The sequence below is a fragment of the Sinohyriopsis cumingii genome, chromosome 5, assembly GCF_028554795.1.
Source record: "Sinohyriopsis cumingii isolate HCF-2022 chromosome 5, ASM2855479v2, whole genome shotgun sequence".
NCBI classification, from domain to species: domain Eukaryota; kingdom Metazoa; phylum Mollusca; class Bivalvia; order Unionida; family Unionidae; genus Sinohyriopsis; species Sinohyriopsis cumingii.
The window spans coordinates 87983935-88009829 of record NC_142965.1 but is presented as its reverse complement, the minus strand read 5'-3'; the positions used below and the strand labels follow the sequence as shown (position 1 = coordinate 88009829).

Sequence of the window (25895 nt, the reverse complement as noted above, 5' to 3'; positions counted from 1 at the left end):
CTCACATACCCACATTGACCAAACCCAAGACTCAAACTCACGCAGACAGAGGTGAGAAGGCAGTGATCACTTTAGACCACTTGGACACTCAGGGCCTTGTATATAATTTTGTTTTGGTTGGCACAAGAACTAATTAGTATTAAAAATTCATTTATCAACCCAAGAGTTACTATTCCTTGAAACGAAACTGGTTAACATTTCAAAATTTGACAGTGCATTAAGGCTACTTAAATAGTCCAAAGGTAAATTTGCTAGCCTTAGTGGACCTGCTGCTTTTTTTGAAGCCCGCTTTTTAATAATCAGGTATATGATCGGCCGCTGTACAAAGTAGGCTATTCCTGTACCTGCATAATAAGTGGTGAACAGGAGAGGCTGGTTTCAAGAGGCAAATTGTAAGTGGCACACTATAAGTTATATACCACGTTGTAGGCTATACGGCAATCAGGTAGATTTTTTTTAAAAAATCACTTAATACTTAGATGCCCAAAAATGGAAACAGAAAAACAAGTGCTAAAGAATAAAATTAGAAATGAATATAATGTAGTATAGATGATAAGCAACTCATTTTTACAAATAATATAAATGATAGAAAAATCTATAATGAATTAATAACTTATTAATTCCATAATGAAGATAGCAAGAGAAGACTGCTAAAATAATAATTACTTTTAAAGCAAATTTAAAACTAATATACCTTAGAGGTCCTTATGGTTTTTTTTTTTTTTTAATTGACAAGCTTTCTAAACACATACCTTGTATAACTAACACATTATCAAACACCAATAAAACATCAGCTACATATACAAGGGACAAGATAATGGCCATGCTGAGTAAGGAGCATATAATGGTACGATACCTATGCTACGGGACTTATGTGTGGTAGTACAGGTCATACCGGATCTCCCCAAAAGCCGGGCCATCAACAAGAACATCACAAAAACAGAAACACTGAACAAACTAGTAACCGATATGAGGTATATACACACAACATGCACACGATTAACATGTGAACATTTTATCAGACACCTCTTCTATCTTCCCTCCTACACAAGTATATACACTAAATTGTACTATAGGTTCCAACAAACTGGGAAGCATGGTACTGACACGAATTGTCACCACTGAACTACCTGAGCCATAACAGAACTGCTAATTAAGCAACAACTCAAAGAATTTGATCTCTAAGAGCCAGTCTGTACAAAAAAACAAGGGAAAACTTACAAAACAAATAGCAGACACATGTAGCAAACACCAGATAACACTGATTCCTGGCAAGTATCACTCTCTGTAATGAAACTACAAGACCAGCCAGGGTCAAGAAGATTCTAAACACTACTAGAGTAGGGTGGTGTAAAAACCCTAGTTCAAAATTAATTAAATCGAAATTCTAATGAAAGTAATACAAACAACACACGTTGGGGGAAAACAAAAATACATAGTCAAATCCTTTAACTTTCAGATATAGGGGATCCCTTCTATGATGCAAGTCTGAGAGGGACCACACCAATAAGCTTTTTAATAATCAGTGGCTAGAAGCTTTGTTTAGATTTAATATATTCATACAACTTTGCACACAAGTTTACCAGTAACATGGAAAGCCTGGTGTCAACTTTAAATGATATAATGGTTTTTACACATCATAGAGCTTAAAGAATGTCTTTTTCTGCAATTAAGGACATTTTAGAAATTTTTACTCGGCATCTAGGTTTTTATATGCAGCTCACCTCCCAGTTTTATATAGAATATGAAAGAAAAATAAAAGGTTATGTAACATGACATGAAAGTCTCCAATCCAGGTAAGTACTGGTGGAATATTTTGAGTTGTCCAATTCCTGGTCAAGTCTTAGTCGTAAAAATCACCAGAGGCGAATGAGTTCCCTGGTACTCTTGTCTTGCCTTGAGTGGCAGGATAAAGACATCACTCTTCTGGCAGTAGTAACCGTGGCCATCACAGATATTGTTACCAATAATGTTAAGGTCTTGTCTTGTTGAAATTTTGATCAAAAGTGCATGTTGAGATTCTGAAATCCATATATAGATATGATCAGTATTCAACTGCAAATATGGTAGAATATATTGCTACATGTCCTTTGTAACCATATATGGTAGCAAATTCTGTCTTGCCTGTAAATGCAGAATCATAACACTGCTTCCAGGTTAGACTGAGTTGGCAAAATCCTTGTCCCGTCTTGCTACTATTTGTCTAACTATTGCATATATATGACATGCTAAAGGAAGACCTATCACAGGTCATTTCCAAGATTTTATCAAAACAAATTTGGACACTGGAAATAAGAGTTTCTTTTAGGTGGCCAGTATAGAGATGTTTCATTAATAGAATGGCCTTTTGGGGTTGAAATACAAAAATTACTCATCTGCAGATGGAGCTAGGTTATGTACAAATGGGCTTCTGTAAGAAGTTTAATTTGCTATCTTTGCTGTTGTTTAAAAGAATTACATTTTGACATTCAAAGGTCCTGTAAATTTGTGTGAAAGTTATATGCTTGCAGAATTGGACAGGTTGTTAAAGAGCATATGCATATGAATAATTATTCGGCAGTTCAGGCAGTTTGATTGGATTCTATAGCAACTGTTTACTTGTATTTTGTAATATGGGCAGTTGGCCTAAATTACTGAATAAAATATATTTTTATAATTATTATTATTACAATTATTATTAGTAGTAGTAGAAGTAGTATTATTATTATATCTTAATATTCTTATATTTTTCCTTATGGATTTACGGTCATAAATCTAAAGACAACTATAGAACATACATATATGCATGGCTTTACTATCCAATGCATGCAGGGCTGTATGAATGAAGAGAATCAGACTTTTAAGGCTTTAGATGTCCGATTTTGCCATTTATATAAAGTAATAGAAGTTTAACAATCTCTTTGCATTCTTGCTAGATTGACTAAAAGCAAGACAGATTTGTATAGAAATAAAGAGAGAGAGAGAGACACACACACACATATAAATACATATGTTCAGTAGGCTTTTTTTTTCATTCTGGATCTTTGCTACATCTAGTTGCTGGAGCTGTCTTCACCCATGAGAGTGTTCGTAATCTCATGCAGGATGCGTCTCTAAATAGTGCAAGTGGACAAGAGCTGAACTGCAATACCTCAGAATTTCTGATCTGCTACCTTCTCGATGATGGAGCATTCATTATAACCACCAATCAGGACGACAAGCTGGGTGATGTAAGCCATTCTAAAACCTGTGATGTTCATTATAAATATACATGTTTCACACCACTTTGATCCCAGGTTAATTTCACAGGCCCTGATAATATGCAGTGTGCAGTCAAGTCTGATCTAGGCCCAGTGTACACACACCCTCAACTCTTACTGCAGAATGTAATAAGAGGTGACCACACACTCGTCTATACATACATGTATCTTGATTCTGGAGTTGTTTGCCCTGGAGATTAGTCTCATTGGTATATTCATTCAGGAATAGGAACAAAATTAAGCAAAGCACTTATATAAATATTAGGTGTCGCAATTTCATAAGTCTTGGAACAGAATTAGGAATTATGATATAAATTATGTGGTTAACAGTTTATGAATTGTTAATGCATACAGTTGATCAGCATTTATCTTACAAATAATGTAGAATCACATCAGTTTCTTAGAAGTAGATTAAGGATGATATCCCAACATTCATATATGCTGGGAAATTCTGCATGAGAAAGCAATTTAAAGGAAAATGATTGGGCTGTATATAAGGCTTTTACAAATATTCTTGTAAAATTAGAGATGTTAAAGAGATTAATTTGTTCAACAGTCATGAAACAAACTGAAAGACGTGGAAAAAATTTAAAGATTCTGTACCTTCATCGAAATCACGTTCATATACTAACCTTCTTTTGATGCAAAAGTCATAAAATAACTAAAACTGCACATAGTGTCAGTTAAACAGCACAGAATTATCAAAAGGAACAACAGAATTATCAAAAGGAACAATCAGACATGCAACAATTGTTTTTCATGGACATATGTTGATTTCAGGTATGTCTCATGGTAGGAGTGACGATTGCCATGTTGAAATTTAAAAATAAACATGAGCAAAACAAACCTGAAGATTACATGAAGTTGAGAGATGTAGGAAGAAGCCTTTTGAACAGCAGTTTCTGAACTGTACTTGAGATAATTAAGGTCTAAGTGTACTTCAGTTGAACATAATGTTTGCCTTCACAGAGTTAGTCTCAGATGACACTTGTAAGCTTTTAAATGTATGTTTTCACATTGACTACATGAGGACATGATGTTTCATTACACCTTGGTGAAAAGTGGTCAGACTTTTGGAGGAATGTTGACTGCCTTGCTGAGAAGGTCTTGCTATGTTTGCAGGTCTACTATGGTAGCTATATAACCTTAGTGTAACCACCTCAGAATGAAGTATATGTATTAAAATGTTATCCATAACCATACCTGCCTTATCACAAGAACAGTGTTATAATGAAGGGCCTTAGAGCATGAACACTGTTATTATGAAGGGCATTATAGCAGGAGCAGTGTTATTAATGAAGGGCCTTATAGCGTGAACACTGTTATCACAAAGGGCTTTATAGCAGGAGCAGTGTTATTAATGAAGGACCTTATAGCATGAACACTGTTTTCACAAAGGGCTTTATAGCAGGAGCAGTGATATTAATGAAGGGCGTTATAGCGTGAACACTGTTATCATAAAGGGCTTTATAGCAGGAGCAGTGTTATTAATGAAGGGTCTTATAGCGTGAACACTGTATCACAAAGGGCTTTATAGCAGGAGCAGTGTTATTAATGAAATGCCTTGTAACATGAACAGTTTTATAATGATGGTATTTATAGTAGGAACAGTTTTATAATGAAGGGCCATATAACAGGAGCAGTGTTATAATGAAGGCCTCATAGGGAGGGAGTACATTGTTAGTAGTAACAGTAGTATTGTACTGCATTTAAAACCTTATCATTAGGATTATTAATTCATCATAGGAAAAAGGCATCAAAATTAGGAGGTGGTTAGATTTCAGAGGATAAGTTTCCTGTTTTACAGAATCAGTTGATCTGTCCTAAAGTAGATGCAAAATTTGCAAGTGGTTCTGAGTTGTTTGAGAGTGGATTATAAACCAGACAAGCCTAGCACAATTCTGTTACTGCTACTACTTTGAAACTACTTAGAGGATTGACATGAAACTTTACTCTCATTCTTGCCCTGGTCCAGCTCATCCTAAATTAAAATGGTGCTGCTTGGACACTGGAAAGACTTCTATTTGATGTTGTTTGGCCCGTGCAAAAACAGTGCAACTTGATGTCAAATATGGCTTCCACAGCAACCATCTTTTAAATCTTGTTATTACTACTCCTGAGCAGAATGTCATGAATTGATATGGGGCTCACACCAGAAGACATATTATGATGTCTAGTTGGTCCTAAAAGAAATTGATGCTGACCTGATGTCTTATGGCCAACACAATGGCTATCTTAAAAATCATGTTATCTCTATTCCTTCTGAACAGAACATCTTACTGAAATGGGATTTTCACCAGAATTCTTATAATGGCTAGTTGATCGTAAATGAAAATGGTGATGATCTTTGGTCCAATATGGCCAACACAGCAGCTATGTTGAAAATCTTGTCACTATTACTTGAGAACAATATTTATAAGGTCGTAATTGACATGTGATTTTCACCAGAAGACTTTGTATCATGTCTAGTTGGTCCTAAACTGGTTCTAGCAGATATTGTAGCTACATTATCTAGATGTCTGGTCTTATTGACAGTGAACTTTTGCCAAAAGAATTCATACGATGTCACATTAGTCCTAAATGGAAATGGTGCAAATCTGAAATCCAGTATGGCCACCTTGGCAGCCATCTTGAAAATCTTGTTATTCTTAGTCCTCCAAAATGGGAAGTCATTTTCCAACATTGTGTTTTTATCAGAAGATTCCTTATAATGTCTTGTCACTTCAGAATTAAAATGGTGTTAATGCCACAATGGAAGCCATTGTGAAAATCTTGTTCATGCTACCTCTTATAAGCAGAAAGTTTCTGTGACATGGAGTTTTCATCAGAAAATTTCTTATGGTGTCTAGTTGGTCCTACATGAAAATGATGCAAGTGACATTTACTGTGGCCACAATGGTAGTAATCTTGAAAATGTAATCTCTACTACTCCTAGAGTGATGACTCTATCAACATAGGTCCTAAATAAAAATCGTAACAATCATACCATGTTTACTCGTGTATAAGACGAGTCTAACTGCAAACTGCACACTCAGATCTGCCATCACATAATGCAGGCCTTTGCAGTGTCCAGTACCAGTGATAGCCAGGCCATATTTTATACCACTGCCTTCCAAGCTTGACCATTCACTGGGCAAACCATCTGGCAATGCCGGAATTCCATATGTTCACTACTTATCCACACTGGAGAGCTAGTGATGTTTTCATGGGGATGGAATTGAGTCTTCATGCCACCTGCTGTATCTTCTCCAGAGCTTCAAGTACACCTAGTATGAGCCTTAATGCACTCCTTCAAAGCCACATTCCTTTACATCATACTCAGGTTGGACCATGGAACACACTGAAGTTTAGCTTTCAAACTGCCATTGAAAATATTTATAAGGTATTGGCTACTTCAGAATGCCCTCCACCCCCTACTGTTACTCATAAGAATTGGTAGATGAGGAGGAAGAGATGACATCCCTCTGGTTCCTTCTCCAGTTGGCTTGACTTAATGCATCAGAACCCCGTAGCCCTACCAGTGTGAAGGGATGTTAAGTGGCCTCAGAATAGGGGATCTTCTCAGTCTAGTGTGCACCAATATTGATCCATAGGAAGCAGTTGTACAGAGACAGTAAGAAACCAGATTTTGAGCACACTGGATCTCCCTTTACCCGCATAATGGGGGTTGGAGGTGATCCAGGTCATTTGGAAGGACTTCAGGTTTTGTTCATGAACAAGACCCAAAGCCCTGCCAGTGTGAAGGGATGTTAAGTGGCCTCGGGGCAGGGGATTCTTCATTCACATATGGATTAATATTGGTCCCTAAGAAGCAGTTTTACAGAGGTGGTAAGAAACTGAATTTTGAGCTTGCTTTATCTCCCTTTTCCCTTAGAACTGGGTTGGGAGTGATTCAGGTCATTCGGAAGGGCTTAGGGTTTTGTTCAGGAACAATTTTCTCCCTTCCCCTCACCCCTCTTCACAGATACACCATCAAATCGGGAGAAGGATGCCTTTCTACAACAGGAAATATGATCACTCTTCAAAAAGAAAAAGGGAAGTGGAGTTTGTACAAAAAACACAATCCCTGGGGTTTTATTCAAGGCTATTTCTTTTCCAGAAAGCAAACAGCAGTTGAGGCCCATCATCAACTTGAGATGCTTCTACCATTTGATTGTGCCTCCAAAATTCAAAATGGAGATGACAAGTTCAATCTGCCTTTCCGTTCATCTGGAAACATATGCAGTCAGTCTTGATTTGACTGATGCATATTTTCACATCTCTATCCACCACGTGTCATGAACATTTTCTCACTTTTGCTTACCGTGACACAATTTATCAGTCTGAAGTTCTCCCATTGGCCTCAACATAGCTGTTGGTTTTTTGCCATTATTATTGATTACATCCTCACCTAGTTCTGATCAATGTCATCTGAAACAATGCCAGTGTACCTGGATGACATCCTGCAGAAATATATGGTATGTTCTATCGTATCCCAAGGCAAGAATGATTTATTCTCTCTTTTATATCATCCAGGCATTCTAGTGAATTGGGAAAAGTCAGACCTCTGTCCATCCCAGAATTTTGTCCATCTAAATATGGAATTTTTTTTTAACCAACCACAATCTGGTGCGACTTCCTCGTGTTCACGTAATCAGAATCATCAAACTCGTTGGGTCCATTTGCAATAGGACTTGATTTCAGCAGGAGAGTTCTTGTAACTTCCCAGCTTATTCAGTGTGGCAGCAGACTTGATCTCGCACAGCTGTCTTTTTTACTAGGACTAAGCAAGCACGGTGGTAAACCATTTCAAATCCCCTCAATCAAACAATCATGGTCATGCACGTGATTCATTCCTGCATCTTTGGTGCAGTTCAGGTTGGCTGACCATAGGAATCCTGCTGGAGAAGCCCCAAGCAGAAATAATGGTATGTGTTGATGCCAGTGCACACAGTCTGATGCCTGGCTTCACTATGGCCCCTGCACATCAACATCCTCAAAATGAAGGTTGTCATCAAGGCCTTTCACTTCTGGGAAGATTGACACTCAGGCAAACTGGTCCTCATCATGTCCAACAACTCAGTAGTTGTCCTCAAATCACTCAATTTGTGAGTCCTGATTTGGCAGTTTCTAGGTTAGTGCAACAATCTCCATATCAACGTACAAGTCAGACACATTTCTGGCAAACTCACTGTCTTGGTTGACACTCTATCCAGGAGAGGTAAGCTTGCCCAATGATTGATTTGTTTGCGACGAGGTAGAATCAGAAGCTGCCGACCATCATCTCGTGGATTTCAATCAGTTGGGAGGGGTCAGAATTGTAAGATGATTCTGATCGCCCTACTTAGGTGGGACAAATCCTGGGTCACCAATCGACTCGATCTAGTGATGGATCTTCCCAGGAAGATCCTGGCCAACCCAGAATCTTCTTATTTAACCACGGTCAAGGATGTTCCATGATTGTCAGGACCATCTTCTACACACTTTGCTCTTATCAGGATAACCTTGCAAGACAAACCTTCAATTAGGGAGAGATTCTTGTGCAGTAATGTTCCTCCACTCAGACAGCTTATGAGAGGAAGTGGCTCCTGTTTAGGGACTGGTGCCAGAGCCATCACACCATCCCTTTGAGTGCCTCAATTGATCAACTGGCCGACTTTTTTCTCTGACTATTGAGAAGAAACATTTGCCCCCAATCACTATCAAAGGCTACCAATCTATGATGTTGAACATATTCTGATCGCTGATATGACATTGGGCCAATTTTGAGCTTCATTGATCAAAATCCATAACCTGTTTCCCAAATGGAATCCATCCTATGTTCTAACATGGCTCAACTTAGGTAGGTTTGAGCCAACACTTTGCTAAAGTTTCTATCATGCAAAACATGTTTGTCTTTCACATGTGGAGTCCATCTATTCACCCTAAGAAGGATACCCAAGGTAGAGGTTGGATGCTCAGCATCCCTTCTTTCTCTTACTTATTCTCTTAATGTAATGTGACTGGGAATGTATTACAGGGAGAAAGGAAAATTTTAAGTAAATTTTGTTTCTCTGAGAAAACTTACCCAATCATGTTACTTAAAAAAGCCCTCCAAACCACAAGCATGCAAGCATTCTTGTTAGTATCTTGCTTAGCTTAAAATTGGCAACACGTTGTGGTATCAAGGGGAGGAAATGGGCAAGAGTTACTGCCTTTGTCTATTTAAAATAGACAGGATAAGATGATTTTCCTCTTGAAGTAGGGCTGGATTTGTGAGGTAGCAGGCTGATTTTCCTAATGTAATGTGATAGGATAAGTATAAGTTACTTAAAAATTTACTGTTCATTGTCAAGGCAGACATAAAATACAATCATCATTGATGTGATGACATCAGCACTGATGGTTGTTTCTATTTTTTTAATGAACTAAAATTGGCAAACAAATACTCAACAACTTTATTATTACACCTTTTGAAGGTACAATTGTATTTTGTTATCGTAAATTCATTTATGTATTTTCAAACTTGTTTTTAATAAGGTATGAGTACTGTAGTTCTCTCCCTTTAATGCTGTTCTAAAATAAAAATAAAAAGGAAAGCCCAGCTTCTAATTAATGCATTTCCATGTCATCCCAAACTAGTGAAAACAAAAGGAAATGATGGATGAAAGCAATAAATTCAACACTGGGAAACATTTTTTGAGACCATTGATCAAAATCATGGTGATAGATGAAATGCAGACAAGAATGGAATGCAAACAAAATGCAGAATGCCAAAATTAACCTATTACAGGTGTCTGTAACTTCATGTTCAGTATTGGTTACTGTTGCATAGGAATGGTACTTCACACAAAATACCTAACATAATGCCTTCATATATCTTTAGAAAATGACCTTTATTAGAAAATATTTTTACAGATTGAATATAAATGGTGTATGTATTTATGACACTTCTTATATAGTCATATACAGAAAACTGTTCTCTATCGGCAATTGCCAAAATATTTGCTAGGCAGTAGAATAGAACAAAGTGGAATTTGGAATTGCAGTCAGCCTTCAGGTTTTCTGGAATTCTTTTAAATCGAGTCATTTTTCAACCCATGTAAAATTGTAGATTTAGTAACTAAATAGAATAGAACTATTATGGTAGAAAAATGATTTGTCTGTCATGATTGTTCTGATATCATTATATATAATAGTTGGCAAAAGTTTCAACAAAGAAAGATAATGGGGTTGGCAGAGAAATAAAGTTGGACTTCTTGAAGGCTATATTAAGTTGCACAAATGAAGAGCAGTACAGAATATTTATTGAGCTAGAATGAATTAAATTCTCCTTGTTTATTTATAGGTTGGTCGGTTCTTTGGTATTGTGGATCCACATATAATGATTGAGCTATACAACAGAACATATGACAGGTGAGTTTGAGTTTGGGCCCAATCATTTAAAGTTTCATGATGACTGTCAGAAGATAGCTTTTTCCAAATTGAGTATTAAGACCAATGAATGTCACCTACTTTGGGTTACATTTAATTTATTTCCAGGTCAAAATACACAAATGACAAGATGTTCAGTGAGTTGTATATGCACCACTTGGTCAATATTTCAGTGGGTTGTAGTACTGGAGGCAAGAGGCTGAAGGCACAGAAGTGCACCTTGAAGGATAAGGATGCCGTTAGTATATGCTGATATCAATGATGTGAATGATTTACTTTTTGAAGGTTATTACACCTCAGTAAGCTCATCTGCCAAGAAGTAATACAAGTCAGCAAGAGAGACAACTCTTGCTCCATTGATGCCACGTTAACCTGACAAATCTTTCTTGGCAAAACCAATATGTCACATACTGCATGGGTTCCACGGCTAGTGGTCTTTATCAACTATATTTCAGTGAGGTCAAAATCAAAGCAAGCCTGTTAGGATAATATCTTACACCTCAGATATAGGGTCCAGTGTTTTTTATATCAAATATCCCCAATTACACACCAACACAGAATTGGAGAACATCATGCAAACTAAATTGCACTATCCTGTCATGACTGATCTCTGCCATATATCTCAAATTGCAGCAGGTCACCACCACAGTCTATCTTAACCATATAAGCCAAAAGATTATACCAATCAGAGTGCGACATGTCACTCACCCAGTTTAGTGCCTCTATACACATGGAACATGGATTCACTGCTTTCTGACTCCTTTGCCACTCATAGGGAACACATGCTTAGTGAACACATTTGGAAGGGACTGTATCCTAGTTGTGCTGTTCTGCAAGCATTGTGAGCTGCCCCATTAGGCAGTTCTTGCTAGTTTCATCTCAGATGGCACAGGAGGCGTTGGGCTTCACCCAGTCAACTAGAGGTGATGTATGGTCACAAGCTCCATCATTTTTACTATATGTCTCTATGAAAAGGAAAGACGGCCTTTTGAGCACCAGTCGAGGAAGTTGTTTGCTTAGTGTTGCTGGAATTCTGTCGTACTCTTTCATCATCAGCCTAGTCTAAAGTTCTGGCATCATTTGACTTATTAATCGAGACGGGCAAACCAGCATTCAGACTTCTTCCACAGTTGGGTCTCCCACCGGAAAGTCCATTAAAGTCCAGTTCAACGGTGGCTGTAATTCTTACACAGGATATTCTCTTAGCCTGAGAATTAATTTACCAACTGGTTTTGCTCAATGCAGTAGTTGGCTTATTTTCCAAGGTTGAATTCTTTTTAGACCATTGCGTAGGATTTTATTGTTCCCATGGAGGCTGAAACTTGTCCCCTTGAAACAGCTAATACTGAAGTTTCACATCAGATGGGACAACCTTGTTTGGCTCATGTCTGATGTCCCCTGGCAGGTGCAGTCTCCAAAGATGACAGTTTGTTTAAATTTCCAATTTGAGGGGGCTTAGTGCACGTCTTCTTTCATCCTTTCAGAAGGCCAGTTGAGTATGGCTCACTCAGGATCATCTATTGCATACTTTAGAGTGTTTCTTATGACATTGTCTCTCAAAATTGTGTCCAAGAGAGCTTTACTGTCAAAAGTGATGTTCTTATCACATACATGGAAAACCATTTTTCTACTTTTCTAAAAGCATCAAAAGAAGTTTTCTATCAGGCTTGCCAGGAAGGTTAGGAAATGCACTATCAACGTTTGTTTAGGGTGGTTCCACTAGCAATTTTTGACTACCTTATATATGTGGAACAATTACTTTTCAAAAACATCCGAGGCAGTTCTAGTCAAACTTAGTAGAAGTGTCTCTTAGGACATGATCAGTTGAGATTGTGTCTGGCATATCTCCCTCTTACAGGTGTGGCTTCCATAGTATTTATATGGAAAATTTTTCCAGAATGGGCTGCCAATTGTTGTAAAACTTGATATAAATGGATTTTTTTAGGGCTTGTTTTATCAAAGTTGTGTCTGGCAAGGCTCCCCTAGCAATAGCATGGCTTCCATATCCCATTTGTGAGGAATCTAAAAATAATACTTCCCATAAAGTATGGCAGTTGTTATTAATATATAAAAGCTATTGATGAATGCCTTTCTTGTAAATACTGCCTTAACATGACAGTAAACAATGACGTAATGCTGAAGATAATCAAAATAGCAATCTAGTTAACATTTCTACCAAATAGGAAATTATCTAACATAAGTGCCTTTCATCTCATGACACCTGCCATATGACTTCATTTAGCCCTCTGAATGACAGTTGAAGTGATATTAGACCCACTTTGGTCTCCTGTTAAGAGAATAAATTGCTGTGAATTGACCGTACACAGTTGGCTAAATTATAACATTTGCCAGAATTTTCTAGAAGGATTCAAATACCCACAAAACAATCAAGGACAAGTTTAAGGAAGTCCACTGTTTCAAATTGATGAATCGATCAAAATTGTCTTAGATCCAGGAATGATATACATGAATTTATTTTCATGGTTGTACATTTTTATGTGTACTTGAGTGTGGATTGGGTAAGATTCTACTGCCTTCAAAAATTGGTTATTTGGCTTTTAATTTGGGTTGTGGCAGTTAGATCTGAAATGGTTTGTAAATTTCTAAACTGGTTAACTGTAATATATTAATCAAACCATTTACCAGTTAATCATTGTCTGAAATTATAGATTGTGAACTAGTAAGAACTAAAGTTTCCAGTTTCTAAAATCTAGTGAAACTTGGTTCTTACACTTGTTGATATGGAGATATTTCCTGCTTGTTTTTGCATGAGCTCTAGATAGATATTCCACCTTTAATTCTATAGTCATATTCTATTTATTTTGTTAGCGCCATTCAGACTTGATGTCAAGATCATTTTGATGATAAGTATTGAACTTGCCTATCGCTTGAGTTAATATAACTTGGACACAAAACTGTCAGATACCTGGACCGGCAAAGGAGGAAAATAGTATTTGTGTGTTTGTGAATGCATTTGTGTGTATATGTTTGCATAGATGGTATTAATATAATTCTGTATCATCTCTTAGAATGGTAGACTACTGTACAGGGGCTGCACCTGGGATATTGCAGTAGTGTTTCAGTTTATGTGTAAAGCTTGTGTTTTGAGGAAAAGTCAAAGAGTGAGAAATTCAGGGGGGATGCATTTCCTCAGCTTAATACAAATTTAGCACCCCTTTATCACTAATACTCTAATTGTGATCTTTTTAATCTTATGATATCTGTCTCTTTATGTGCACAGGTTGGAGCAGTATGACTACCAGGGTCTCTGTGATTCCACAAATAGTGATAATAGTGCAGGACCTTCCATTTTCAGGATTGTAAGTTGTATAAGTTAGGTTATTAGATGGAAAAAAATAACAGTACAGTTAGAAATTAAGTCTCAGACTCTACATTTAGAACTTTACACTTGCTGCTGCGTGCATAATTACCGATGTTGGGAAACACTTTTCTCTAGGTCTTGATTAACTTGATAAATTTCAGTGATGGCTATCATATATACAGTGGAACCCCGCTATAACGCGATAATTGGGGTCCACAAAATTGGATCACATTAATATCGGGGTCGCGTTAATGTGGGGTTTTAAAGTATTTTACTTTTTTCAGAGAACAACTCACTGTATTCATGCATAATATATATGATGAATAGGGTATCAACACTGTTTACTATCATGCCATCATGGCATTCAGGTATCTATAATACATGTAATTCCATAGAAAAATGGCACACAGACTTACAATATTCAATACTTTTTCCCAGATCATTGTGTCTGAATTCAACGTTTAATATATTGCATTATAGCACCGTTTACTTGCCATCTGATATCGTACCATCTGGGCTTGAAATTAATCCATAAAATATGTAATTGCATTGTAAAAATTGCATACATGTGTAAACTATTCAATAAATTCTTTACACATCATTATATGTCTGAATTCAGTGGGAAAAATTAACAGCAAAATTAGGTTAAGAAAGACGAAGCACATTCATTATGTTCCAGGGTCTATGAATGGTGTCAGTACAAATTTCATACTGCTAAAGTTTTCTCATATGCGTTTCCATGTATATTTATGCATTGCAAATTTCCATTAATTAACGCTTGTACACCTATTCGTTTGAACGACTACAACAAGAATAATTACCAATCAACACATGCTTTCGGCATGCATATAACTTTTACTTCAGATTTTGTGAATATAGAAAGAAAGTGTGAAAACTACTATACTAATCACTGCGCAAAGTGCAGAGAACGACTTGCATTTGTGAACTAGCTTTCCCATAACTGTAAAAATATTTTTTGTAAAAAAATAGGAAATTAATAACGAGTTCATAAACAAACACCATACCCATGTAAAACCCGAGAAGTAATTGCAGTAGGCCTGCAATGATCAGGAGTCACTTTTATATATATAAAAAATTAAAGCTGAACGTATGTACAATTTCATACCCTTTCATTTTCCAGCTAATAAAGTGGACATTATTTACTAGTCAACTGATTGCATCTAATAACACCACCAGGCCAAACAAACATGTTGGCGGATTTCGTTTTTTGATGTTTATTAAATTGTGAGAATCTTTTATCAACCACTGCATTGGCTGCTGCTTGTTTGTGTACGCAGTTAAAGATGAAACACGTTGGCTATTGTTTGAGGAACGACTGTATACAGAATTAATTGAAGACAATCACAAAGACGGCTTACTGGCTTTACTCATGGATCAGTAACAAGCAACATTTCCGATAATGTTTATTTTGGCATAACACTTAAAGAACCTGGTGAAATTATTAAATTTCAGAAGCCAAATATTACATTCGAATTCATACTCGAACTCTTCCCAAAATGATAATAAATGTTTTACACACTATTTCTCGTACCTTTAAAAAAAGTATTTTCCTGGGTACGAGAAAAATAGGTGTACAATATTTAAAATTTCAGGAACCACACTGCGATCGTATTCTGTATCGTCTTATACTCGAATTCATACACTATCTCTTCCCCAGAATGATAATGTAATTTGTTTTTTGTGCAAAGTGCAGAAAACAAATTGCATTTCGATAACGGTAAAATATTTTTTGTAAAAAAAATAGGAAATTAATAACGAGTTCACCCCATACACATATAAAACCCAATAACTAAGTGTAGTAGGCCTGCAATGGCCACGAGTCACTTTTATAAATAAAATTTTTTTAAGCTGAACATATGTACAATTTCATACCCTTTCAATTTCCAGCTAATAAAGTGGGCATTTTGTACTAGTCGACTGATTGTGTCTGATAACACCGCCAAGCCAAGCAAACTTGTTGGTGGCTTTTGTTTTTTGATGTTTATTAAATTGTGAGAATCTTTTATCAACCACTGCATTGTCTGATGTTTGATTGTGTATGCAGTTAGAGAAGAACACATGTTGGCTATTGTTTGAGCAGTGATTGTATATAGAATTACTTGAAGACAATCACAAGGACGACTTACTGACTTTACTCATGGACCAATAATAAATAGCATTTCCGAAAATGTTTATTTTGGCATAACACTTCAAGAACCTGGTGGTGTTGTTAAATTTCAGAAGCTATGCCACTATCATATTATATTAAAATTCATACGCGAACCCTTCCCCAGAATGATAATAAACTTTTTACACACTATTTCTCGTACCTAAAACAAAGAAGAAGAAAAATTCCCGGTACAAGAAAAAAACAACCATGTATTTACAATTTCAGGAAGCACACCACGATCATATTAAATTCAAATTCATACGCGATCTCTTCCCCATAATGATAATGCATTTTTTATACACTGATTCATGTACTGTGGAAAAAAATTCTTTTTCATGTGCAAATGAATATAAGAAATTTCGGGAGAATATCCGAATTCACGTTATAGCGGGGTTGCACTGTACTCACTTTTAAAGCTTGATTCAAACTGCAAGCAACACAGACCAAGATCTGCCATCATGTAATGCTCCTGCAGATTAGGTCTATACAGTTGATTAGGAGTAATCAGTAGAACAAACAACATAGATCCACATTTGCTCACTTGTAAGTTGAGTTGTGCCTGCAGATCAGGGTCTTTTTTTTTGTTCTACTGGTTACTCTAGCAAAAGGGATCATGATAGTTTGAAAAGCATTGACTTTTAGGTGACCATTGTGATAATATGTTGTATTTGTTATATTCCAAATAAAATTGCATTGCTGCAATCCTTAATCTGTATTTAGATGATCCTTTCACATTTGAACCATCTTTTAATCTGCTTTATGAGGTATTGCATATATGGACAATCCTTGTCACATTACAGACTTTTTTCATCTGATGTATGACGTATTACATATAGACAATCCTTGTCACATTACAGACTTTTTTCATCTGATGTATGAAGTATTACATATATAGACAATCCTTGTCACATTACAGACTTTTTTCATCTGATGTATGACGTATTACATATAGACAATCCTTGTCACATTACAGACTTTTTTCATCTGATGTATGAAGTATTACATATATAGACAATCCTTTTCACATTACAGACTTTTTTCATCTGATGTATGTAGTATTACATATATAGACAATCCTTTTCACATTACAGACTTTTTTCATCTGATGTATGAAGTATCACATATATAGACAATCCTTTTCACATTTCAGCCATCTTTTAATCTGCTGTATGAGGTCTTGACATTCAACTGGTGGAAAACTGCAGTCACATGGTTAGTTTAAAGTTATGATAGTAATATATATATATATATATATAATATATATGCACATAGAAAATAAAATGTTTTAAGCGGCCCTACACTTATAGACACAAATATATTAAGATAAATTTGGCAAGATGACCATGTGTCAAATCACAGTGACCAGCTCTTGCTCAATGACTATAACAGTAAACAAGAGAGACCCCCAAGCAGTTATTGATAATATGGTTACAACATTGTGTTAATGCTCAATGCTAGTTATCATCTGATGAAATTATACATATTTAGTACCAGTGATAAGAAAACAGACAAGTTTATTTTGTAATTTTCAAACAAATTGTATTACTTTATAACATTTCCATAAAATAATAATTCATAATGATAACTCCTTATCATCTGCAGATCTGGGTCTCCACAGTTTGTTAGGAGTAGTCAGTAGAGCATACAACATAGAGCCTGATCTTCTGTCACATTAATCAATGACCAGTCAGGGTCTTTGTTGTTTGCAGTCAGACTTATAAATGTGTATATGTGGGAAGTGTCTATGCTAATTATAATGTTAAATCTCAGTATTGTTTTGAGAATTACAAGTTTCAGCCAAATGTACTGGATGATTTTAATGACTATCTATAAACTATAATAAGTTTCAGTAAAGTAAGGGCTTTGTGTTGATTCTGTTAATATGTTTAAACAATATTTTTTGTCCCTGCTTGCTACAGCTGTCAGAAAACGTTACATTGAATTGACATCACCAATCTCACCTTGTCTCTCCAGGAATTTTCTGTATAGATTGCATCATAAGTTTTAACACATCTTCTTCAATAAAGTCATGTTTTTTATCTTTGCAGGTCACTTTATAATTTTAATCTATACAAGTAAGTATGCACATCATTCATCCTTCTGTCATTCCTATACCAGGCAGATGATTAGTTTCTCAGAAAAAGAAAAGAGTATTCAACAAAATGATGGCCACTGTCGCTGTATATTTCCACTGCAATCCATGGCAGGATTTTCACTGAAACCCATACAGATTTTCCAGACTGATACTTGGATGGAATCTCTGGAAATTGTATTGTAATACAGCAGCATGTCATGTTGATGGTGATAGTTTGGTGTTTTACAACACATACGGTTGGGTGGTTTGGTGTTTTACAACACATGGTATGGTGGTTTGGTGTTTTACAACACATATGGTATGGTGGTTTGGTGTTTTACAACACATACGGTATGGTGGTTTGGTGTTTTACAACACATATGTTATGGTGGTTTGGTGTTTTATGGCACAGCATTTAGTACTGAGACTGAATGAGCAAGGTGCAGTACCCAAGGAAACACCATGATAGATAACCCAAGCTGATCTGATGATAGAATTCTGATATGCACCCATTTGGTCACAGGTCAGGCATTCTAACCACTGTACTGCAACGGCATGCATGTCATGTCATTTCTCTTTGTCATATCTCCCATAATATACCACAATAAAGTTTGGCATATATGTATTGTGTTGTGTGAGATTTAAATTCTGTATTCTCAATATTGAGTTATTTTCTTAGTTTGCTCAAAGAGCAGCAATCAAAATTGACATACCGGTTCAAATGGCATATTCAATAAATCCAACTCATTTGCATTGCCTTGCATGGGGAAAGCATTTGCTGAGCTGAAGTGTGCACAATAGGAGACAGGTGTTGTGGATTTAATGCTATTTCTCAGTGCAAGATGGACTGTTCATGCCAGTCAGTAAAAATGGTGGAGGAAGAACCTGGGAAAACCCCAATAAGAACCACAGACCCATAGGAAGCTACTGGCAAGCTTTCTCAAATACCCACATTGACCAAGCCTGAGATTTGAAGACACGGGTAAAGATAAATAATCACAGATCATTATATTTGTACATAATATAATTAAGTAACCAAATAAACACATTTAAGAGTCAAATGAGTGATAAATTATATATATTTGTGTGTGTATGTGTCTGGCAGTTGCATTTATTCCAGAGATAATGTAGACTTTATGTTGAGATCATCCAGTTTGGGAAAATTTGGGAAGCCATTGTCATATGTTGCAATGCCAATTCTACATCAGTGGTGCATATTGAAATAATTATCACCACCAGGGCATTAGGTAAAAGTGTAAAAGAATATGCATTCACTGAAATAAAACAGATCACTTAAATGTAATATGGAGTCATAAAGTTTGTTGGCATGAACAGGTTCAATTGGGCTAGGAACTCCAATCCAGTTAGGCTGCTCTTAGAACTGGTCTAGGCAAACTGTTTGATTTAGGTGGTACCATATGTCATGTAATTTTTCTCACACGAAAAAATAATTATTAATTTCAGTGTACGAAAAATTATATGTAAGATAAATAATTATTATTTTGTGGTTCTGCACTTGTACAAAAAATAAAGGGATCGTACCTGAACAAATCCTATGGAACACATGCTACTGAACAACCTAACGGTACAAATGTACAAAGAAAACATATATTTTCTGTCTCATTCTGCTCTCAACTCAAGAATCTAATTACAAAACAAATACAAGTACTCAAAAAGATTTTTGTGTTATTAGTGAACAAGAGAGAGGGGATTATATCTGTATGCAAGCTCCTCTACATTTAGAGCATATGTAGCTGTTATGTTGTGCAATTTTGGCAAAATGATAGTCCTACATGTAAGACGTATCACATGTTATTATATTTTAGTGCACACAAAAGTCAAAACATAGATGTCAGTGTCGAGGTCTTACATATAGGACTAGCAAAATGATTAAGATGGTTTGAATATGTATTAGTTAAGGATATTATTTATTGGTAAATTGTATGCAGCAATACCAGTCCACATTGTCAAGAAATTAAGTGCAACTTGTATTATTGCAGCAAATTGCAATTTTTAAAAAAAAGAACTTGAAATCATGTTTTAGTTAATGCCAGTTAGCGTGCATGTGTGTGTGCGCACATGAGAGGGAGAGAGATGAAAAGTTTGTGTACAAGACCACATTTATTCAGGATGGTTTTTATTTGATGCTTTTATAAAGAGAAAAAAGACTGTATTTTGAGTTACTTGACGATTGTGACATTCCTCATAAATTACGACCCTACTGTATTCCATTATCAATAAACACCACTAAATCAACAATTCATTCTTGCTTTAATTACAGTGTACATTGTCACAGCAACCACATGGCTATGCATTGTTATTTACATGGTAATTAAACGTGGTTAGCACTTTGGCAATTCCAGTTGAAACCAGACTGAGGACAAGAATCGACAGAATAGGTCAAATCAGCAAGGCTGTAGTGAAATTAAAATTTGTCAGTGTGCTACTGAAGCCATTGCCCATACAGAATTTGTTATAAGGACAAGCGATCATACGCATTACTTGTTATTCGAACTCGCCAATAAAGATAATAGAGGGTTGTATCATTGAATAGATTTGCAATAATATGTTAATTATATCCATGTCAAAAGAGAACACTTAAAAGATAGTATATGTGTATATAAATGAATCAATTTAACAGAGACCATCACTTTCAAATTTATGATAGACAATGATAGGGTTTTTATATTTTATGTTTGTATGACTAATGAAACAATAAGACTAGTTGACCAAGGGTCTGTGGTCTTCACTTTAGCATGTACTGAGATGTAATTTTTGTTGTATAAGAAAACATCAAAGGGCTTCCAAACTCATTTTAAAATGCATGTTGTGTTTTGTTATGGTGATATTTAAAGGTATGGTCTGTGAAGCCCTATGTCCATTTGTTAATAAACACCAGTAGATAATGTAATGACAATGATAGAGTTTATGCATCAATCGTCATATTTTCTCACCAACAATTAATTATTAATTTTTGTAAAAAGCTAAATGGCAATATGGTGTTATCAATCTTTTGTGCAAAAGTGTAAATCTTATTAGTAGAAATTTTATGTCCGATAATTTAATGGATTTTTCGAAAAATACAAGGTGATATATATGAAAAATTATGATACATTTAAATAATTATGATTTTGATTACTGGATTATGTACAAAACATTAAGGGTACAAAAAATACATGAAATATGCTAGTTTCTTTTAGAGAAACACAAACTTATTATAATTATAAAGTGTTGAAATTATATTGAAAGGCAGTTTTGTAAAGTGAAATAATGTTGATATTTGTGTCAAAAACTCATCGTATACCAGTAAAAGTCAGAATCTACGACTTCCAAGCTGAGACATTGTTATAAGGATCCACAAAGGGTTAGTGGTTAATTTGCTTTCTTGTGACCAGTTGAGTGCAGGTTTGATTCCAGCCAAGATCAGGCCTTGTTGCTGTGATATGTCACTGGACGACACTTTACTGTAATCTTTCATGTGTTGGTGTGTTCTTAAACACTGAACAAATAAACAAAAGCACTTATATCAAATTCAAAGCAATCTTTCACCACTGTGTTAATATTATTGTTAAATATTAAGCAGTTTTAAGTCTGTTTGCTTTCTACATGAGTTACTTGGTAAGCTTTTTGATCATTGGAAATAATAGCATGTCCCTCTGGCTAGTTTCTCCCATATTTGTGAATTATTTAGAATTAAAAAGAACATGTCAGCAAGATCTTGTACCAATTTCATCTGATTTGATTATTCTTAAATATATGAGTATTGTGCAAAACAGTAGATGACTGAAGTCATAACTTGTAGCAAACAAACTGCACAGAAAAATAAAATTTGATAGAGCTGGGTTCATTTTATTTGTTTCAGTTGGCTGTTTGGATCTCATTTAAACCAAGGTTAGTAATGTAACATGTGGATAATAATTGCTTACATGAAAATAATCACATATTTGTGTCAGAGTAACAATTTTTTAAACCTAAAATGAGAAAATTTGCTGTTTTTGATGGATAATTTGTAAATGATGTCTAATTAGTCTTTCTTAATTTGCACTGTAAATATTAATCATTCTTGCAGTAAAATGGAAGAATGACATGTTAACCCGGCACATTTTATTCATTAGCAAATTGATTTTCTTTATAAGCACTGTTTTCTTTTGAAAAGGTTATAGTAGTAATTTTGATATTTGATTATATTATTACAAGTCACTGTTGTAATATAATCACACAACTTGTAATTATTGTTTTTTTTATCAGTGGAGGCATCAGACAAAGGTCAGCCACGCAGCTGTATCAAGAAACGGGCCCAGTATTACTTCCGAGATGAATTTACTAATTATAGTGGCACCATCGAGTGTGAAATCAAAAACTGCTCTTGGTAAGGAGTGTGATTTTTGGACTTGGTAAACATTCAGCAAGAGACGCCTGATGCAGCGATCACTTTGGTATCCCTGTACATGTCTGTATGTATACATGTGTATGTCCATCCATGTCCTGTATTCACCCCAGAGTTAAGTATTTTATATACATCTTTTATAGCTGAATAGAAAGGCTTGACAAAAAGAGTCTGTTTATCATGAATGCAATGTTTAATCATAGACCACCTTTGCAATAAATATGTGAAACAAATATTGTTATAAAATGTATGCCAATATAGATGTTGATGAGTTAAATTAATGAACCTTTAATCTTGTTCCATCATCCATTCATTCATTAATTTACACGAGTTGGTGTAAACAGTAATGGTGTCATAGTGATGACTGTATTATTAACAGGCCGCTCCTGTGGCCTAGTGGTTAGAGCATCTGCTTCAGATGTGGGAGGTCATTTGTTCGATTCCCAGCCTAGTCATGCCAAAGATTTACAAAAATGGTACAAACAGATGCCTTTCTTGGCACTCAGCATGAAGAGGTTAGTGTTAGGACTGGTCGGCCTGGTGTCAGGATAATGTGACTGGGTGGTACATCATGCTACATGTCTGCGGCATGACGCCCCAGTGCTAGACATCACTATAAACTGTCACACTGCAAACATCATAGCAGTATGACTGAAATTTTTTTAAAGCTACGTTAAAAATCCAAATCACACACACACACACTTATTATTACCATATGTACTCGCTTACAAGTCAACTCCTCCCCCATTTTAGTGCTTCGAAAACCAATTTCTCTTTGAGTTTCCAATTAGTTAGGGTGTAATTTGCAAGTCAGATCAGTCTGAAGAGGTAACTTGTCATCAGTGAGTCAGAGTTGCATTTTGGAAAATGGAACAAGCCCAACTGGATGGATGCATGCATAGATAGCTACAGAACCAATGTAAAATAAAATTAAATTATTGAGTGTAATATGTCACAAATAATTTGACAATTTACACTTTATCCTAATCCATTTAAATCCATAATGATCGACGCTTTAAATCCATTTTTGTGATAATCCATGAATTTAATTACAGGTAATACCAGTATTAAAAAGGTTCAGAATGATCCGATTCACGATATCCCATAATATGTTAATACCATGCATCTTACAAATAAACAGTGACAGTTAAGTCCATATTTTTGTGATTAACAGTATCTTATAAATGTCGCTATCTAATGTCATCTGGTATAAAGTCCAAGAATTTATCTCATTGTCTGATAAAGTTCTGAAGTCCTCCATCATCGTCTGATCATTGTAAATTGTCTAGTTTGTGTATATATTATTTTCTCTGCTCCACTGTTCATATGCTGGTGCTCTGTAAGTAACATTGATCAGTTTATGAAATCTACAGAAGGCTGCAACAAGTTGCGTGTCAGTTATGCAGTAAGATTACAAGGAGTTCAAAAAACCATCCTCTGTTATTTGGCACTGAGCGTGTATCAAAGTAGTGACTCAATGACAGGGCTTTCTGGGTGAATACTTGCAAAATATCACTTGGAAATAACAAATCTAACTTCTCGAAAGGAAAATACAACTTAGATCAAAACTTGTATCACATCAAACACGGTGCTTATACAGCAAAACAGAAATATTAATACAAATACAGGTTGTCAGGACATCATTGATGGACATGTCATTACTGTATGGTGATTAATATTTAATTTACCTGTAATATTTTATATGATGCACATATAAGATGACTCCTTCTCTGCATAAATCAAATTTTCTGTAAAAATAAGGTCGAGTTATAAGCAAGTATTTATGGTAGTTAATGGTTTATAAATGACCAAGTAAGTGTACCAAGTAAGCATAATAGGCAGGGTGCTGGTACCAAGGCCAGGTATGTTTTTTAATGATTCAGTATCATTCACATGACATGTGGACTTACAAAAATGCAGGAAAGTAGACAGAGGTGGCGTGGTATTAAATTCATGGCTGATTATCATTGTGTCAAAATGAATAGAGTTAGTGTGTCATTGTTTTCATATATTCATGCAGAGACACATCCTACTGTAAAAAACTGGTTTGATCGATCGACCTCTTCTGTTACCGACTACTTGTGATCTGGAACTTTTGTGTATGGATGTGTGTGTGTGTTTTTATGTGTGTGCACCTGCAATACATAACGAGCTGCTATGATCATTGGGTAAAATGTGTTTTAGCACAGTTTTCACAACTGGATTGCAAAGGCACCAGTGTTACTGTTACTAAAACCAGCACAAACAATGCCACAATTCCATGGTCAATACTATGTCATCTCGTCATCCTCATGTACCTGTTACATTCTGTATGTTTATAGAGACAATCCATTTGTATTTTTTATATCATTGGTCAGCTTGTTTTGCTTCAGCCTAAATAAATATACTGAGTAAGTGTTATCATATCTATCTTTACTATTTATGAATAGCTTAAGTGTTTCCTTGAACAGTCCTCTTTTTCTCTCTGGTTATAATTCACTTTATTGTAATATGATTCTAGATATGATACTGCTAAGGACCCATGACCAAAATTAAATTGTAGTTGAATTGGTAAATCAAATGTTAGACAAAAAGAAACAAGACAAAACGTAGTATTTATTTTTATTTTCTATCTAAGCATCATTATTTAACCAAATTTGATCATTCCTGTTTTACCACACTTTGGTACATAAGTAGTTCTGGTTATACTGGAGCTTGCTGCATAATGCTGTACTCTATAAACTGCAGTTCAGTATGTATTTTCTCAAAAATTAATCTTTCATCTCTTGCAATAAGTGTACATACAAATGCATTTTAGTGGCATAATCTTGAAATATTAAAGTGTGCTTAGCTTAAAAAGTGTATTCTGCACTTTGTACTGGAGCAAAGCAAAAATTAAAGTTCCATGTGATGTTGTGGACGTCCAGTATTACATAAATATGCTGCTTTCTAATTGGGACTTAATTCATCAGCTATAAGCCACAATGTGTACAATCCACAATGGAAACAGTGAAAAGATCAAGGTCCACCATGGGAACATAGATTTTCGATAAAATGCAGATTGGAATTACGCTTTTGGATTATAATTATTAGTAGAATGAAAAATGTAGCCCTCAATCTGCCATATTACAGCAGATCCTTTAGCTGTGTGTGTCCTTTGTACCATTAGTTTTAAAGTTGGAGGGTGAGTTGCCAAAGTAGGCTAGGGATTTTGGGGACTACATGTTTTTATATAAATGTAGCCAGGTAAATCACCTGGCTCCTGGCTGGTAAGGAAAGTCCTCTGCATGTGTCCACAGATTTTGAATATCATGTTTTGAAACGGATTTATA

At 35.5% G+C, this 25895-nt stretch overlaps 1 protein-coding gene across 1 annotated transcript in view; it reads left to right on the top strand.

Moving 5' to 3' along the window:
- LOC149799696 (voltage-dependent calcium channel subunit alpha-2/delta-1-like) overlaps window positions 1-25895 on the top strand; it is a 230274-nt gene that overhangs the window by 186592 nt on the left and 17787 nt on the right. Inside the window, exons 29-35 of the mRNA XM_089959053.1 lie at window positions 3037-3209; window positions 10546-10613; window positions 13873-13951; window positions 17274-17335; window positions 18172-18198; window positions 22060-22088; window positions 22446-22566. Of these exons, the coding sequence (XP_089815179.1) occupies window positions 3037-3209; window positions 10546-10613; window positions 13873-13951; window positions 17274-17335; window positions 18172-18198; window positions 22060-22088; window positions 22446-22566 (559 nt within the window). The remainder of the gene's footprint in view (window positions 1-3036; window positions 3210-10545; window positions 10614-13872; window positions 13952-17273; window positions 17336-18171; window positions 18199-22059; window positions 22089-22445; window positions 22567-25895) is intronic.